At 43.4% G+C, this 16,712-nt stretch overlaps 1 protein-coding gene across 4 annotated transcripts in view; it reads right to left on the bottom strand.

Annotated features, from left to right (window-relative positions):
• The window catches only part of GRK5 (G protein-coupled receptor kinase 5), a 168,266-nt gene that overhangs the window by 82,499 nt on the left and 69,055 nt on the right, over positions 1-16,712 (bottom strand). For all 4 annotated transcript variants that reach the window (XM_083843475.1, XM_083843476.1, XM_083843478.1 and 1 more), the window contains one exon: positions 16,610-16,705. In XM_083843475.1, coding sequence (XP_083699601.1) covers positions 16,610-16,705 — 96 coding nt within the window. The remainder of the gene's footprint in view (positions 1-16,609; positions 16,706-16,712) is intronic.

Below are 16,712 nucleotides of genomic sequence, written 5' to 3'. Positions count from 1 at the left end.
AAGTTAATTATTATATAATTTATATTCATTCCTGTGTGATGCATTGGTTTTGCAAATGGGTGTTAGGAAGCAAAAAACAGCTGAAGTGCTATCAACACTCCAGTTCCTTGCTGTGATATATTAAATTAGCAAACAAAGTATGTTTGAAAAGGGTGTCAGTAGAGCAAACAGAAAGCAGAAATGAACAAAGTTAGGTGCTGGCCAGAATCCTACATTCATTCACGATGTATGTAGATGCATTCTACAGCATTTACATTTACCTATCAATATGTTTTGTTTTTTTCAAACAAAGATAAGTAGGTTTACCACTTAGAGAAAAATAGGACTCAAACCACAACATTCATTCGGTATGTAAGCCTCTGAAAAAAAAACGTAGTGGAGAGTATTTCCAGAACACCCTTCAAGAGTGCTTTCTATCTGACTGCTGGTAGCTGACCAGAAAGATGATGAAGACTCTAATATAAGTAAGACATTTAAATACGCATTTACATTTTTCATTTAAAGTGGGGAGCATGAGAATTGAAAGTAGTAAACTCTTGGGTTTGCTGATACATGTTCAAGGAAAAAATTCATCAATGTGGCTACATCAAATTGCTGCCACATTCATCATTGCTTGCTTGCCTTCACGGTCCATCAAGCATGCAGGAGAATTAAGATGACAATTCATCACATGGCTACTGCTGAATGCTTCAGCTGAGATAAGGTACCAGTCAGTTTTTCCTGTCTGCCAGGTAGGTTAAATGGCCTGCTTGTGATACCAGTTTTAATCATTAATAGTAGGCTGCTACTCATTTTACAGAGCAGGGTGCAGTTTGTTCTTCTGCACTGCCTCACTGCATGGCACAGTGCCATACAGTGACTTCTGAAGAGCTCTCTGGGGACAAAGAAGCTCTCGTAGTAGTAAAAGTCCAATGTTGTCCAGACAGGTGGACTTTTGGTGAGCATTGCCAAGATCTGCACAGCTGTGAACACATTTCTCTTTCTGGAAAATTGCTGTATTTTGTGAGGACCGCAGAGCAAGCATGGAATCTGGGATTCAATAGGATAGGATTGATCAACTCTTTTCATAGATGCATGACAGGGAAGAAATATCACGGGAGTATCTTCTCCAAGTGCCAACTGCCCAACAGTATCCTCTTTTAGGACATGGGAGAGAGGCTAAATTATATTACAGGCCTTTTCTTTGACTTATTTTTCCCAGAGTCATTATACCCTGTTCAATGAAAACAGCTTGTGCAAATGCAAGCCAGCAAAGGTGTGAAAAAAGGAAGACAAATACCAAAACAATTAAGACAACTGAGGCTGATAACTCTCATCAATCAAAACTCAGAAAGGGTGGCAAGACTGCCACTACTATGGAATAACCTGCTTGCATCTCTTGCAAAGGATATTTCCCCTGAGCAGACCCAAGACAGCATTCACTTTGCCTTAGGTGCCTGTGTTGACAGGCAGATTTTGACAACCATTCTGACACCTGGTCCTCTCCTTGGCACAGCCTAACAGAAGGTATTAAAATACTCACATTTCAGTATTCAGATAATTTCCCTCTACATCCATCACCGTGAAAAGTTTTACAAATATTCCAAGATATTCCAAGAATTCATGCAGAGTCCACCGGTATCATCAAGACCTGTGATACTCTGTAGTTCTCCAGATCAGACAATTCATCTAATTTGAGCATTTTGCTGTTCTTTTTTTTTTTAGCAATTCAGCACTGTTGTGCGACATTTTAACTTGTGACCTTTCTCAGTTTCTTATCAGGTTTTCTTGTATTTTTCACTCCAGCCTTCAAATAATTTTCCGATTAAATCACTGAAATCACCCAAACCAGCATGTACTCAGAGGAGCCCAAACAATTCTAAAGGCATGAAGGCCAAGGCCTCTAAATTCAAGTTTCCCATGTAATTATCCACATTTCAATTTGAATATATTTGGGTTCCTCAAATCAAGGGAAGGTAACAAACCACTGATTAACATACTATGAGTTTGTTACTGGCCACAGTTAAGACAGCGACCACTTTGTTTTTCTTGTATCCAATACCACAACACACTGCATAGCTCAGCACCAGCCCAGCCAGATGCAAGGCATGGACTTCACTGCTGGGCCCTGTGATTCTCCCCTCTGTATGAGTAATTGGCAGCTGAGTTCTGGGTTAGAGTGGGAGCTTCGGAGAGCTACAGTAGGTCATTAATAACAAGAAGCATCTAAAGCCCTAAAATATCCTGTCTCTAAAATTAATACGAGCATGAGTTACACTTGTTGTAAATTAGACACCAGGAGGTCCAAGTACAATTTTTAGCACTGATTTAATAGATCAAGAGCATGAAATGACAGTGCAAGTACAGTCTGAGATAGCAAATGCCTACTAGGCTATCCCAGCTGCAACAGGCTAGAGCATGAAGGACCATAGCATGTTCTTCAGTTTGGGTAAAGTCCTTCAGAAACACTAGGTGCTACTGCTAGTTCTTAATAAGCCTGTGCTGTCACTCTTTTCTGGCTGTTACCATGCACATTGCATTAAGCCACCTGCAGCCACATATCGGGAAGGGCCCTGGACAAATAGCTTCTGTTTTTGTTTTCTTTTTTTTTTTTTTCATGGGAGCTTCCTTCAGTGCAAACCCAGAGTGCCTGTTACAGTGCTCGTGTTGCTCTCCCTCATCTGGGGTTTTTGATGAAGTGTTTCCATGATTACCTTAGTTTTTTACTCATGCTGCATGAAAAATTACAGTTTTTGTGTGCACTTTCCTTTGCCTTGAATTAGAGCATGATCTTTTACCATCGCCATGCTCTGTAGTTCTCAGACTCTTTGACCCAATCTGTCGGAGTCTAGGTCTAAATACGATCCAGAGGCCACACTCCTTGTGTTGACTGATAACCTCCTCTGGGCCACAGATAACTGTTAGTCCGCAGCAGTTCTTTCAGACAGGACAGCTGTATTTATTACTGCACATTGGCCACATGGTCTTCCCCTTCCTCAGGGACAGAAGCTGAAGAGCAATGCCAATTTAGAGCTTTGGTGGGACAGAAAGTTCATCAGGACAGCACTGGTTACACTCTAGGGCAGCAGAGCGGCAGTCCAATCCAACATGATTCAGGGACATACCTGGAGCTTCTAGGCCTGAGGCACAAAAGAAAACTGATTTACTTAAACAGCATGAAAAGGCAGCATGAGAGGCCAAAATGAAGGGGATAGTTCTGTCACGCAGCTTCAGGGCTGGGTGGGATTTGCCGAGTGGCTTTCCATTTATGACTGATGAGAAAATTGTGGGCTTGACATTTGAATATGGACCTCTTTGTGGTGATTCATGCCTTTGCTGGCTTCCCGCACACTTTCTCCCCTTTCAGATGACTGAAAAAAGCACGATGCTCTTGAATGAATTTTTCTTCCTGCGTGCCCTGCTCAAGACATGCGCTGCACAGAGTCCCCGTGACTGTCATTAGCTAGCAGTTGAGTTCCAGCTCAAGTGGAAAACACTGAGCCATAACATCCTAAATATCAGACATCTGCTGTCTCCGTGCCCCAGGCCATGTCACTTGCAATCATTTGAAGAGCTCAGGATCAGCTCGGCGGTTTGGGCTGGAGAGCAGCCCGGGCTGCAAACACTCTCGGTGGAAGGGTTGTCTCCTCTGGAATGCACTTCCCCACTTCAGCTCTAACAGCCTGGATTTCATGACCCCCCGGTCATCCTGTAGGGTCCATCTGCTTTCCCAGGCTTCGAAAGGGGTGGAGAAATTTGGGAAATTATAAGGCTACTATAGGAAATGGATAGCAGCAGCATGGCAGGAAGAGGTTGTGCCTTGAGTCGTTGACTCAGTGAATAAAAATTGTACTGATACCAAGAAAATCTAAAACAGAATGGGGATCTGCAACTATGCTAAACAAATAAACACTTATTGACTTTGTAGGTTATAAGATAACAGTTTTACTTATCAGGTTATAAGGTTTTTATAACCTGATAAGTAAAATTGTTCTGATTAATTTTTTTACAGTCTGTAAATAATAATAATAATAAAATAAAGAGAGAGAGAAAGAGAATGATCCTATCAGGAAACGTAGGTCTTACAGTCATAAAAGGAGGGGTGATAAAAATTCCATTAAGAGACGTTTCCAAAAGCTCATTTAAAATATTTAGTGCTGATCCTTTTGTCTTTGAGCTCCTTAAAAGAAATCACCTCTTGCATCATGCCATTCAAAATGAATTATGCTTTCAATTTTCCTTGTTTCCTGCTATATTCATATTAAACTATTATACTGTACACAGGAAAATATCCAGCAAAAGCAACTAATCTTACTGCGTGCTATGAATGGTTTTCTTCAGATGGCTTTAATGCTGAAGACAAAGGTCAGCAATTTACCACAAACAAGGAATTTAATATTTCCTCCACTTGTGAGCAGCATACTTCCATGGCCCTCACAGCGTTCTTCAATTACGTTTCTACTGGAAAGTGGGGCTTTGAAAAACTCTCTCTAAAGGCTGCTCAGTTTTTTCCTGAGAGACCTGACGTTGTGAATACTGTATTAGGGAGATGCCAAATTACCTGCAGAGGCCCTCCACCTCTTCCAGGGACACTTATTTAATTAATGCATACCACAAGCATTACGGTGTGGGGCTCCTTGCAGCTGAGAATTTCTTGTTTCGATGCACGGACAGTTCGTGTCAAACCTTGCAGCCCCACGACCGGCTTTGCTTTGCACACACTGACTGAGCAGCCTGGAAATGCCTCTCAGAGCAATACATGAAATGGACAAATTGTGCTTTGAAATTGGGAAGGATGGGGAAGACAGCTGGAAATGTGCATTATTTAAAATGCTGTAGGATGAGAAACAGATGCCGGCATGGCATGTGTGGAGCTGCAAGTTACACAGCTTATGCTGGCAGTTGGCAAGCGAAACTGGTATCAAATCCACAGCTATGCAAAAGCCACCACCACAACTGGCACCCAGGCTGGCAGAGCCAGCCAAGAGTGAGCGATGATGGGTGCTGAAATATTGCCCCTCTCTGCTCTGGTCCCCTCCAGGTGGAGGTGCAGTGGCAAGGCAGGGCAGGGAAAATCAGACTGCACCTGCCTGTGAGACGAACACAGCATTTCTCTTTCAAGGGCTGTCTGCGTTATTAGCTGTCGCCAGGACTTAAATTCACTTAAATGAAGGAAAAAAAAAAAAAAAGGAGGAAGAAAAGCAAAGTGGTGTATTTGCTCTCTAATTCAAGTCCTGATGATCCATATCTCACAGCCAGAGCCTCCAGCTGAACTCCCAGTGCTTTCTCTGCTCTGAGGCGTTCAGAGGAAAGGGTTTGTGATCCCTCGCTAACACATGTTGTAAGTGGGTGAGTTAGCAGTGGGCTGAGATTCCCTTCCTTATTGCTGCCTACTGAAGAGGGAAACCCTGGAAAACTGCCAGGTCCGGGGACTTGTTAGGGAAATACTAGTTTGCTGATTGCAGTGAAAAAAATAAAAGGATGAGGCAGAATTCCACATAATTCTGCCAGCTAAAATATTGTTTTGACTTGCATCAGTAGAAGGAAGCTAGCAGCTAATTTATATAAGGGATAAAGGCTTTTTTTTGGGGGGGGAAATGTGATGTAGCAACTAGTATACAGAAGGCTAAAATCACTGGGGCTTAGGAAATAACCATAACCCCTCATTCTCAAATATCATGTGAGAAAAGAGAAAATAAAGGAATATCTTACTTATACAATGAGTTGCAGTGAACAATTGTGGACCTTTTTACAGATTTCAAGCAGTCTATAGGTGCTTCCCAGTAGTAGTTGATTATGGGTGATGGTTACTTTCCACATAATTCAAAGGCGCTATTGAGAATAAAATCCTACCCCTTTTTTTCACCCAGGATGGCAGCTCTCCATCAAGACTCCTTTAGGATTTGGAACACAGGCGGGTGCCAGAAAACTTGTGAAAACCACGGGGCTGGAGGGTGGATCCGTGTCTTCCCTCTCTCTGTGCCGGCCCTGTCGTAATCCCAGGCCGTACTGATGCATGAAGCCCATCCCAGCACGCGGTGGGAGTAACCACAACCTCGTGTGACCTCTGCGTTGGCAGCTCCTCCACGGTTCGAAACTTTGCATCGCCGCCTTCCAGTCCTTAAGATGTTACCTAAATAAGTTGATTTGTAACTCATAAGAAAGGCTCTGGCCCCTGAGGAGACTTTGAAGTGGACTCTAAAAAAGACATTAGCTCTAGTCATAGGACTAGGGCTTGTCAGTGGCAAAGAACAGGGAGAAAAGGCTGTAATTCTCCCTCGCAGCTCTGACCACTGATTCACAGTCACACTGGCGTAGATAATACTGGCATAGACAATATTTTTAGATTTTTTTCTTTTTTCCCATAGAAGATAATGAGGTTATGGCGACCCACCGACACCCGCAGTCTCCTGGGCAGGGATGAAAGTGGCCTCAGAAGGAGGGAGTCTCTACCTTGGAGGAAGAAACCCTCAGTGGAGCTGAGGACGGTCATGAGGTCCACTCCCAGCACAAGGGCTGGTAAATAGCTGCTCTTTTCACTCTTTTTTTCTTTCTTTCTTTCTTTATTATTATTTTTTTTAATACTCCCACTGATGATAATGCAAAGGGGGCTTCCAGCCCAGCCACACTCCCATTGTCCATTCCCCATCCTCCTTGGGCATAGGTCGGAGGCAAGCAGAGCCCCCAGGAGGCAGCAGTGCTGGCCCATTCCCACCGCAGGGGCAGTGACCCTGCTCCCTGGGGTCCCTCCAGGCACCCGCAGGGAGGTCTCTCCCAGAGCCATCCCACCTCAGTGCTGCTGCTCAGGCTGAGCAGGTTCAGCTGAGATCCAAAAAGGATCTTGTTAGAAGGATCATGGCTGCCAGTTGGCTTTGGCTCTCGGATAGCCGATCAGGGTGAGTATGTCCCAAACTGCTACATTAAGCCAAATGCTCCACGCTGTTCGGTAAGCTCCCCACGACAGGTTTCTCTTTCGTCCTTCAGAGTCAGTGCTGTACCTTTGCAGTGTGACCGCACTTGGGGCTTTGTGCTGAAGTTACTGTTCACAAGACAAACAGTACATATGCTGAAAGGTCAAGTGTGATGAACTCATTACCCAAGTGCTGACTATTTTTTGTTTGGACCAATCAGAGTATTGCTAAAGTGATTTATACTAAATTCTTCCTATACTCAAAACAATTTTTCTCTGTAAACCATGTTTACAAATGCCAAAAATATTTTGAACCAGGTGCTACGAAAACCTGAAAGCACTTACTTATAGAGGGCTGTTTCAACACTGCAAATACTCATGTGTAGTTGAGACAGATTTTGTTCCTCACGAGAACAACCTTACACCAACTTGTCCACACTGCCTTGCTCTAATTTGTTCAAGTGAGAGCCCAGAAAATCAGTGTGACGTGAAGAGACCGTCAAGGTGCCACTGTGCAAACACAAGGCTGGTGCAGAGCAGGAGGATGGTGAATATGGCAGGTACAAAGAAATTTGTAACTATTTATAGAGGTTAAAATTTGGTTGGTCATTTGATAACACAGAGAATTCACATCTTTTGAAATTAATTATTCTTCTGGAAAGGGAAAAACCTCTATATTTTTCTAAATATACTGCATTTAGATTTTACTATAATGTCTTTGCATATTTTTTAAGTATTATAAGATTTCAGACTTTTTGTTGAGCCATTTTTGCACTGAAATTTACCAGTTCCAGGACAACATGGAGCTCTTCAGCAAAGTCAAATACCTTTCTGCCTTCCTCCCCAAACTCATGCAATTTTTCACAGTTTGCATTATATCATCTTGCTCCACAATTTTATTTCCCTTCCCTACATTTGAAATTTACTCACCTTTCCTATTACTTCATCCAGAAGACAGCAATTTAGGGTAGAGAATATTTTTATTTTACTTGTCTTAGAATTACCTGGCATTGACTTAGCATGGTAGAAATGTGATTAATATGTAAATAAAAGTACTGACATAACCAGGAACACTAATCAGAAACAGTCTCTTAACTCTTGCTTCTACCCTGCTGAGCAAGGGTTCAATTTTAATATCAATATTTAGCCGGATTCATGGCCACACCCCAATTTCTGATCAACAGAGCAGAGAGAAATAATTCCAATTATCCCCTCTAAAGTGTTTTCAAAGCAGTATATAGTGATTATTTGGAAAATAAAGGAATCTTTCAATGACTCCAGGGATTCAGCCAACAGGCAAAAATCCGGTTTTTGTGTGTTTTTTTTTTTTTTTGTCACTCCCCATATGAATTCCCCCAATTACCTTAAAAACAGAATTAAAAGCTATGTGTGGGATTACCCCAAAAGCTCGCAACCTCTCTTTTCCTAAAAAGCCAGAAATCAGGAGCAGTAGGACGATAATGGGCCAGATTTGCACTAACGTACCTTATCTAGGTCTCACCTCAGGCATGGACTTAGAAGGAGTAGGAATACTGACTCTGTTAACATGTGAATTAATTTGCAGTGACTTATACTATATTTAAAATTGAAGCGCTGTATTTTGTAGTGTTGTATCGTCCATTTGCACTGTCAGGAAAAAACAACAACAACAACAACAACAAAAAACCTGAACCGATGGGACTGAGGCGCTCAGATCAAGGACCTTCACAAAGAAGGAAGAAGTACATGGTGTGCCGAAGAAGTACGCTTTGTGGCAAAGAGTGTCTCAGTAAAAGAAGCACCACAAAGATAGACATAAAATTAAAAAAAAAAAGTACAAGATCACTTTTATATATTACAGATATTCAAAAGAACACAATTAAAAAATGTGAACTTTGCTTCATTCAAATATTTTATTGACCTTGGAGGACTTTCATACAAATAAAATCTAACATATTTTCTGGTTTTAAGTTAAGAAGGGGATGCTTTTTTTTTTTTTTTCCTGCCCCTCTTCCACTAAAGAAGAGCATGAAAGGAGGAAATAAAAGAGAAAAATATTGGTTTTCAGGTTCTTAGCCGGAATGCAAATAACTCCACTTTTCTACTATACACGTTCTATTTAAAAGCTATTTTACATTACAAAACATTTCAGCTAAGGACTCAGTCTCCTGTGCTCACCCACACTGACCTGCAGCTTCTCAGTGTGCCACACTTCTAGGGTGACTGTTTCTAGCAAGCCTAGGAGGAAACCCAGGCATAGTTCTAGAGGCCTCTGTAACAACCAGAAGAAACCACATCAAAAAAACTGCTTCCTCTACCACCTACCCAAACGAGTTCTTTGCCCTGACAAGCATTAACTGAGGTCAGTCCTCTCCCTCCCCAGATGCCTGAGCGCATCCCCAAACCCAAGGATTTGGGGCTGCTTGCGTGCACTTTGCAGCATCCCTATGGTCTAAGCCTGGTAAATCTTTTCTCTCTCCTTTCCCCGCACACAGTTCCCTCCTTTCACTGTAAGAGCGCTCCTGTACAATTTATTTTAAGGGAAATGTTCTCACTGACTTAGCAGAGCCGAACTGAGTCAACGAAACCAGCGGCTTCCTTTGCCCTGCCGCCTTCTTTCCATTAATATCAGTAGCAAAGTTACATGGGAGTTCGACGGGAAGAGGAGTAAGATTTTATCATAAATGTAGCCCTACCTCTCATCCCCCATATCCAGGAAATGCTAACTTGATTTTAAAATAAATTTCCTTAACAACCAAGCACTACTATTTAACAGGACCCGTGAGCACTTCTATAGCATTTTACAATTTCAAATCACTGCATAAGTATTAATTAGCCTTAATGACTCATATTACCTAATAAGATAATGAAAAACCCTGCAGCTCACAATATCTACTTCTATTTTCAGTGAGAGATGAAATGGATCTTTTAAAAGGGTATGTTCTCTTTTAATACCTTTTCTGCATATCCCTGTAGTAACTTTTGGAATTAATTCATTTTTTTCTTCCTTTGTGAAGATTAATTTATCGCACCAACTACAGTCTTTGCCACTAAATAAAAATACAGAGGTTTAGGGATAATATTTCTACTTTGGGAAGCTTTCTATTGAATGACTGCAAGTGTGGACTCGTTGCTTGGGAAGGAGGCTTGGGTTCGCTGCCTGTTCTTTACGGAGAAAAGCAACGTCTTTCTTGGTTTCTTTCTGGGTTGCCCCTGCCAAGGTAATGCTTAATGGATTAAGTCTTGTGAAATGAATTCTGTAAATAGAATGTGGGCTGAGATCATTTCAACTCATTTCCCCTGCGTCCCCTTCCCGTCCTGGAAGCTGTCAAGCGCAAGCAGCCTGCGAGCAGCCTGTGCTCCCAGTGTTAGTCTTGAGTCTCAATAGATGCATAAAACAGCTTGTTTTTCACGTACTTTCTGTGATGGCATTAAAAAAAATGTGGAAAAAAACCAAAACCTTCTCGATTCCACCCATCGCTATAAACTGGATACAGCTAATCTTGCAAGGGCACCAAACATTGCTCTATTTGTCCATCATTAGAGCCCTGGAAACCTCTGTTTATGATAGAATTATAGTTGAATCTGAAGGATTTTAAAGAAAGGAACTGAACCAACTGCGGGTTTGTAAACAAACAATATGGTTTTGACGTCAGTCGTATCATTTCATGTGCTGGAACACTATCTATCACGCGGCCAGTTCCTGCCCCTGAAGAGTTTCTAATTTAATTTAGATGCATTCATGATATGGGACAGCACGTCAAATCCAAGAAACTCCAGGGTACTGCTGAAGGTCTATGCTGGAAATGCTGTGTAAGCCGCGCTTCGAAGGAGACCTTTTGGCTCAAGGAAGAGAGGAAAGTTGTGCCTAGTGCAGGAGAAAGGAATAGGGAAGGAGATGGGGAAGGGAAGGGTATGGAGCTGAGATTGTCAAGGGGAAGGACTTTGTTTCTTCCTCAGAAATAAATCAGCTCGAGGGTTTTTTCCTGCATCGATGCTATCCAAAAAATCTGCATAACTTTTTCCAGAGCAATAAATCCTATCCACAGCTTTCAGCGGTGCTTCCAGCTTTGCTCTCCGTCCCTCCTGAGCTCCCCTCCCTCCCTCTGTGCTCTCGGTGGTAGCCCCGCAGACGAGAGCAGTGCGAGCAGCCCAGGGGCTGTGGGGCTGGCCACAAAGTGCAGCCCCCGGGGGTCTGCGCCAAGCAGAGGCAGGAGCCCCGCTTCTTCCCCTACCCGCAGGGGCTGACACCTTCGTGGGGAGCTTACACCGGGGTGATGCACAAACAGCAGCAAGGTCCCACTTCGCCGTTCAAAAATGATTTGTGAGCTTATGTGTTTATCAGCTTGGGCCTTAAATGATGTGGAGAAGAATCCCAAGTACCTCAAATTTCTCTGGAAATTTACTTTGATAAGAGTATAACAATGATGCGGTATGCTGATTTTTGGTTTTATTTACTAGATAATTTTCTGCTCCGCCAATTCCAGTTCCCCAGGTCCACAAAAAGCCCTGTGCATCCCCGGGGTTTTTCAGAGCTCAGGGCTGGCTGCTCCTTCTCCGCTTTTTTTTCAGCTTTTCTCTGGCTGAAAAATTATTTCCAATAAAAATGTACATTATTTTTTTCCAAGGAAAACTAATGCTTTCTACAAAAATATATGTATATATATTTATATATATTTCTCAAAAACTCCGACCCTAGTTTTGGTCAAAAAAATATGACCAGCCTTCAGCGCAGTATCCAGACAGATACTGTAAGATCACCACGGAAGTTATAACCGCTTGTCCCTGGTTATTTACAGAGGAAGGCAAGTTTCAGTTCCTTCTCTTGATCTATTTGTGGGCTTCAGAAATACATTTCCAAACTTTGCATTTTAATCACTGTAAACATCAGAGCTGAGGAGTCTGCTGGAGAGCAAATTGGCTACTTCTTTGTGCTCTGGTGAGACTGGGGGTTTGATGCCTTTCCTCTCCCGTTTCAGTGCCTGAGCTTTATGAATGACACCGCCACGTAGCCTCAGATTCTGAGATATGCACATTCGCAGCATTTCTTTGCTCACGTCTCCATTCCCTTAGCATCTCACTCACCAGCGCCTGACCCAGCCCCCAGCAGAAGCGGGGCAAGGTGCCACACCGCCGCAGAGCCTTGCTGTGAGCATCAATATGCCACAGTGTCGCTGCACCCAACGGAGTGTACCAGGAAACTCGTGCTCTGCTTTCCCAAGGGCCCCTCGCCCAGGTGCTTATCTCTGCAGTGCCTGGAAACCCTCAAAGTGAGGGCACCTGAGAATCGCCGGTGGGAATTCGGGGAGGATGCCCCAGCACCGCAGTGCAGAGCAGAGGTGCCCGAGCCACTTTAAATGAGACTAGCGGGGTATAGTAGCAGTCTTTCTGCCACAGGATGGAGCTCAGTGCAGGCTGCAAAGCATTTCTAGGGAGCTGGATAAATAGTCAAGCACTCCTCTGTCACTGATGCCCACGCTGCTGCTTGCTACGAGCACCCGTGCTGGCTACCTGGCAAAGCTCGGTTGGGCAGCTCTAAACTCCATTGCAGTGCCCGCACCATCAGCGTGCCTCCAGGTATATCCAAAGTGACTCAGAAAGGTCATATGGGTGAAGGTCTTGATCTGAAAAAGTACAATGTAGAAAAGACGAGGGGGGAAAAAAGAGCCAGCTTTTGTAAAAAGGGAGCATGTGAACTCAGTTTTGTCCCACTTACTCGCTCACCATCTCTACAAAGCATCTCTCACACAGAAATGTATTTTTGACAACAGTGAAAGGAACCTCCCAGAAATGGAAGCTCAAGCTACTTTTACCCTGGATAAATGGGACACAAATGTCACACAAGAGGTTAAATGGCACTGGAGGATTTTTCTCCCTTCTTAAACCAGGTGTGTCAAAACTGGGGACTGATCTTTCTGCCTGTAAAGTCTCACTGAATACAACTCTTTAGCAAAATACATCTCCCTGCTTCTCCTTCTACCCGAACACAATGCAGAACCAGAAGCTCCTTTACTGAAGGAGTTAAACTTTTCTGCAATAATGCAACAAATCACTCCCTGCAACAAACAGCAGACACATTCTGTGGCACTTTCCCCACAGACTTCAATCTATGGGGAAAAAGAGTCTTGATTTATTATATAGCATTTGGACAGTTACGAAAGAAAATTTGCCAAAGATCGGAATAATCAACTCTTTCACCCAAGCAGTTTTTTATGAAAGAAAACGGCACAGAATGGGTCTGAGCAAAATAAATAAAAATTCCACACTTTTAACCAAGAGAACCTTTTGCGTCATTCAGAAATATTTACAGACATCCAAAATCTTTTATCATCAAAAAGACACCCTGGCCTTTGAAATTACAACTTTTTCTTGTATTTTTGTTTACTGATGGCCTTTAAACTAGTGGGTATCACTAACTTGTGGCATCGACTCATGCCATGTTTGCCCAATGAAGGAATTTTTAAAGCTGCGCCTTGCTATTTTTTCCCTTCCCTTGAAACATCTCTTTCGCAGAGCTATCAGCCGTGAATTTTAACGATAGCAGCACGCCATTTGCTAACAGGATCCGTGATATGATTCATCGCCACTAATGTCAGAAACACAAGTTTTCATCGATTGGAAGGGCTGCTAATGCCAGTGGTATCCTGGAAAAGGCGAGCTGTTTTCGTACAGTTTGCCTTTGGACACGAGAAGAGTGCTGCAGCTGAGACATGCAGTCGCTGTGCACAGCAGATCGATCAGCCTCTCTCAGAGGCATTAGGGTGGCATCCCTCTGAACAGCCCCCCATGCCACTTGCCCATCAATTAGCACACAATGCAGGCCACAGGTTTTCCCTGCAGAAGGTGTTGTGTACTTTGGACAAAAAAAAGAAAGAAGAAAATAAGCTGTTTTAAGTGCAATCCAAAGACATAGCTCCTTGGTAAATGGCACTTTTAATAAAGATGTTTCCAGTGGTTGTTTATTTATCAAAACACACTGCTGCTCCCAGGTGTTTTCATTTTTGTTTCTGTGCACAAGAAGGAGGAGAAAAAAGGGTTTTACTAAGCGAGTCTTTCAGTAAGACACCAGATGATGGATAGTCAAACACAGAGTCTCCTGTAAACACAGAGGGAACCAAAAGGTATGAACTGACTCATAATTGTGTCAACACAGGTCGCAGACCCTTGGTTTATTTCAGCCTTCCTGTTTTTCACAGATTTCTTTTCACACTACACTATTTTCTTAAGACACAGACGCTTTTCAGTACACCTTAGTGGGGTGCAGAAGCACACACAGCTTTACACCAGCGTGTGGGCATTTGTGCATACACGTAGGCTGTATTTCCACAGTCACAACAGCAGCGTTTTCCACCCGTGGCTCACGGCTGCACCACACCAAGCAGTGCCTTGCTGCAGAGCAGTTCGTGCCACCTCTAATTGAGAGGGAGAAAAGGTCCAGCCTGTCCCTACCCTGAGCTTTTCGACAGATGATCTTGGGAAGTATCCAGAAGAAAACCTCAGCAGCCTAATCCTCTGGTTCATGCAGTGTGGTTTTTTTTTTAACATGTGGCAAAGTGGCATGACTGTGTCTGGCCAGAAGTGCTGGGAGGCTGACACATGGCAGAGAGCTCTGTGATGAGCAGAACCTACCAATATTTGTCTCGATCCCTAAGTACATGGCACTGAGGTTGCGTCCTTTTTCTTGTGTAAAGTCATTCTTCTCTGCTGGTTGTCAGCTGTCATAGGGATGGGAAGAACAAGCCTCTCTGTGGTCTCTGCTTCATCATCGAATTTATCTGGCACTGGCTGTCGAGCCCAAAAGTTGTCAGGGGAGGGACTGATGGCAGACACACCATGCAGCTGAGTTCACTGCAAGTCCCGCAGCAGTTCAGGCTGGTTCAGTGCATTCCCTCATAAAATCACCTGTGGAGGTACCTTGCCCCTGAAACCCTGAGGTCCTGGTAAAGGACTTGCAGAAAATAGCCCGTGAAGATGTGTCAAAGGATAATTGTTATCCTTGCTGTGCAGGATAATACTGCCAGCAGAGGCAATAAAAGGAGCATCCATACACTGTCACGAATGCCTCGGGTCAACTGCACATGTGCATATCCTTGGTGCTAGAGACCCAGAAGGTCTGGTTCATCCAAGATGTGTCAGACACGCTGTACGAACAAGGGGAAATTTATAAACAGCATCTGTTTGGCTGGGATGCTTCAACCTCAGCTACATTAACTAAAATGTGGTAGTGCCCGCATGGGCTGATGGCCTGATGAGGCTCAGCGGGAAAGCTGCTCGATAAAATCAGAGTCACAGAACAAGGATCGGGACCTCATTTCCCATTGTGTAAAAATCAGGTGCCGTAATTCCCAATCAACAGGTAATGGCTGCAGTGAAGCCATATCCACCACAAGCATCACAAGGGCACTTGCCCTGTGATTTCTCCAATTCAATCACACACACACAAAAGGCAAAACAAATTAGTTAGGAAAAAGCTGCCACCAAAAATGTCAGAAATAACATTTCAAAAACAGAAATATTCTGCGGACATTTTGTCTTAAACCACTATCTTTAGAATATTTTATACCTTTGCAAAGAGCAAGAATCTCATGTAGTGCAGTTTGCCCCTGCACTACAGAGAATTCCCTATATTTATATTCCCCTAGATTTAAGTTAGATTTGCTTCCAGTAGTTTCTGTACATTTAGAAATTATCCCAGGGTTTGTAGAGTGGCTAAGTGGCCATGTGAACTGGAAAAACCTACTGTCTCTTCTCCTGCCTCCCCCCTCTTTCTATACCTCCTTTTAGCTCTACGGCAGAAGATGAGGGAAGTGAAATTTACTGAAGGAGACCATGAAAAGAGCTTCAAAATGTTCCACATATTTTCTCTCCATAAACATGCTGTGAATTTCGAATGTAAACAGCGCCAGGGCACTGCCAGTCAGACCCCAGGAGTTCACCCAAGTCAGACAAATTATGCTCCTTGCTATCTCAGTTGTTACAGTTTCTTGCCTTTCATTCAGTCATTGCCAATGCCTGGATTTTATGTCAGTGTGGGGGAAAAAAAACAGCCTCACTTGCTGAAGTTAACCTCTTGTGGTGAGATCAGCAATACTGAGCTTTCCAGTGCGACTTCACAAGGAGATACCTGCTACCCTTGTTTGGCAAGGCGGCAGTCAAAAGAATGCTGAAATTTGGCAGGTGTGAGCAGGAGAAATGCTGTGGTAAGGAGACGGTCACTGCAAACTCCCTTTCCAAACCTGCAGGGGTTGGTCCACGTCAATAAAACAAAGTAATTTTAACTGCCTAAAGCCGGTGTTGTGATGTGAATGCAGGACAGTACTGCTGAGCAAACCTGCCTGGCAGAGGGCAGCGGCTGCCTCTTCAACCACCATATCCAGAGTACAATTAATATTAGCCTTCGACTACATCAGCAATCTCACAGTTTTCATCAAGTCTCACTTCCTCTCTGATAAAAAGCTACTTATTAGACGGAAATGCAGGGTGCAATGAGGGGATTCATTTCTGAATGTCCATTTCCAGCCACATTGGCCCTGGGAGGTACCAACACAAAGTACATGTCCCACATAACAGAGAATGTTGAGCTTGCACGGCAGCACCACAAGAGCTATATGCATTGTGTGACCATCTCTAAAGTGATCCCATTTAATGAAGAGTAGCTTTAATGCAGTTCTGCTGAGCCAGTATTGACAGCACATTTTATTTAGGCAATAACTCCAAAAAAAAGAAGGGATAAGCTCTTACCTATTGTTCTTCGGAGATCTTCACACTGGCTAATGTGGGGGAATTTCAAGATTTCCTTCCACTTTTTGCTTTTGCCTTTGCGTTTCCCTCCACCCCCTGCAGA

The sequence above is a fragment of the Anser anser genome, assembly GCF_964211835.1.
Source record: "Anser anser genome assembly, chromosome: 7".
NCBI classification, from domain to species: domain Eukaryota; kingdom Metazoa; phylum Chordata; class Aves; order Anseriformes; family Anatidae; genus Anser; species Anser anser.
The sequence above is the reverse complement of the archived record's forward strand: the minus strand, read 5'-3'. Positions and strand labels throughout refer to the sequence as shown.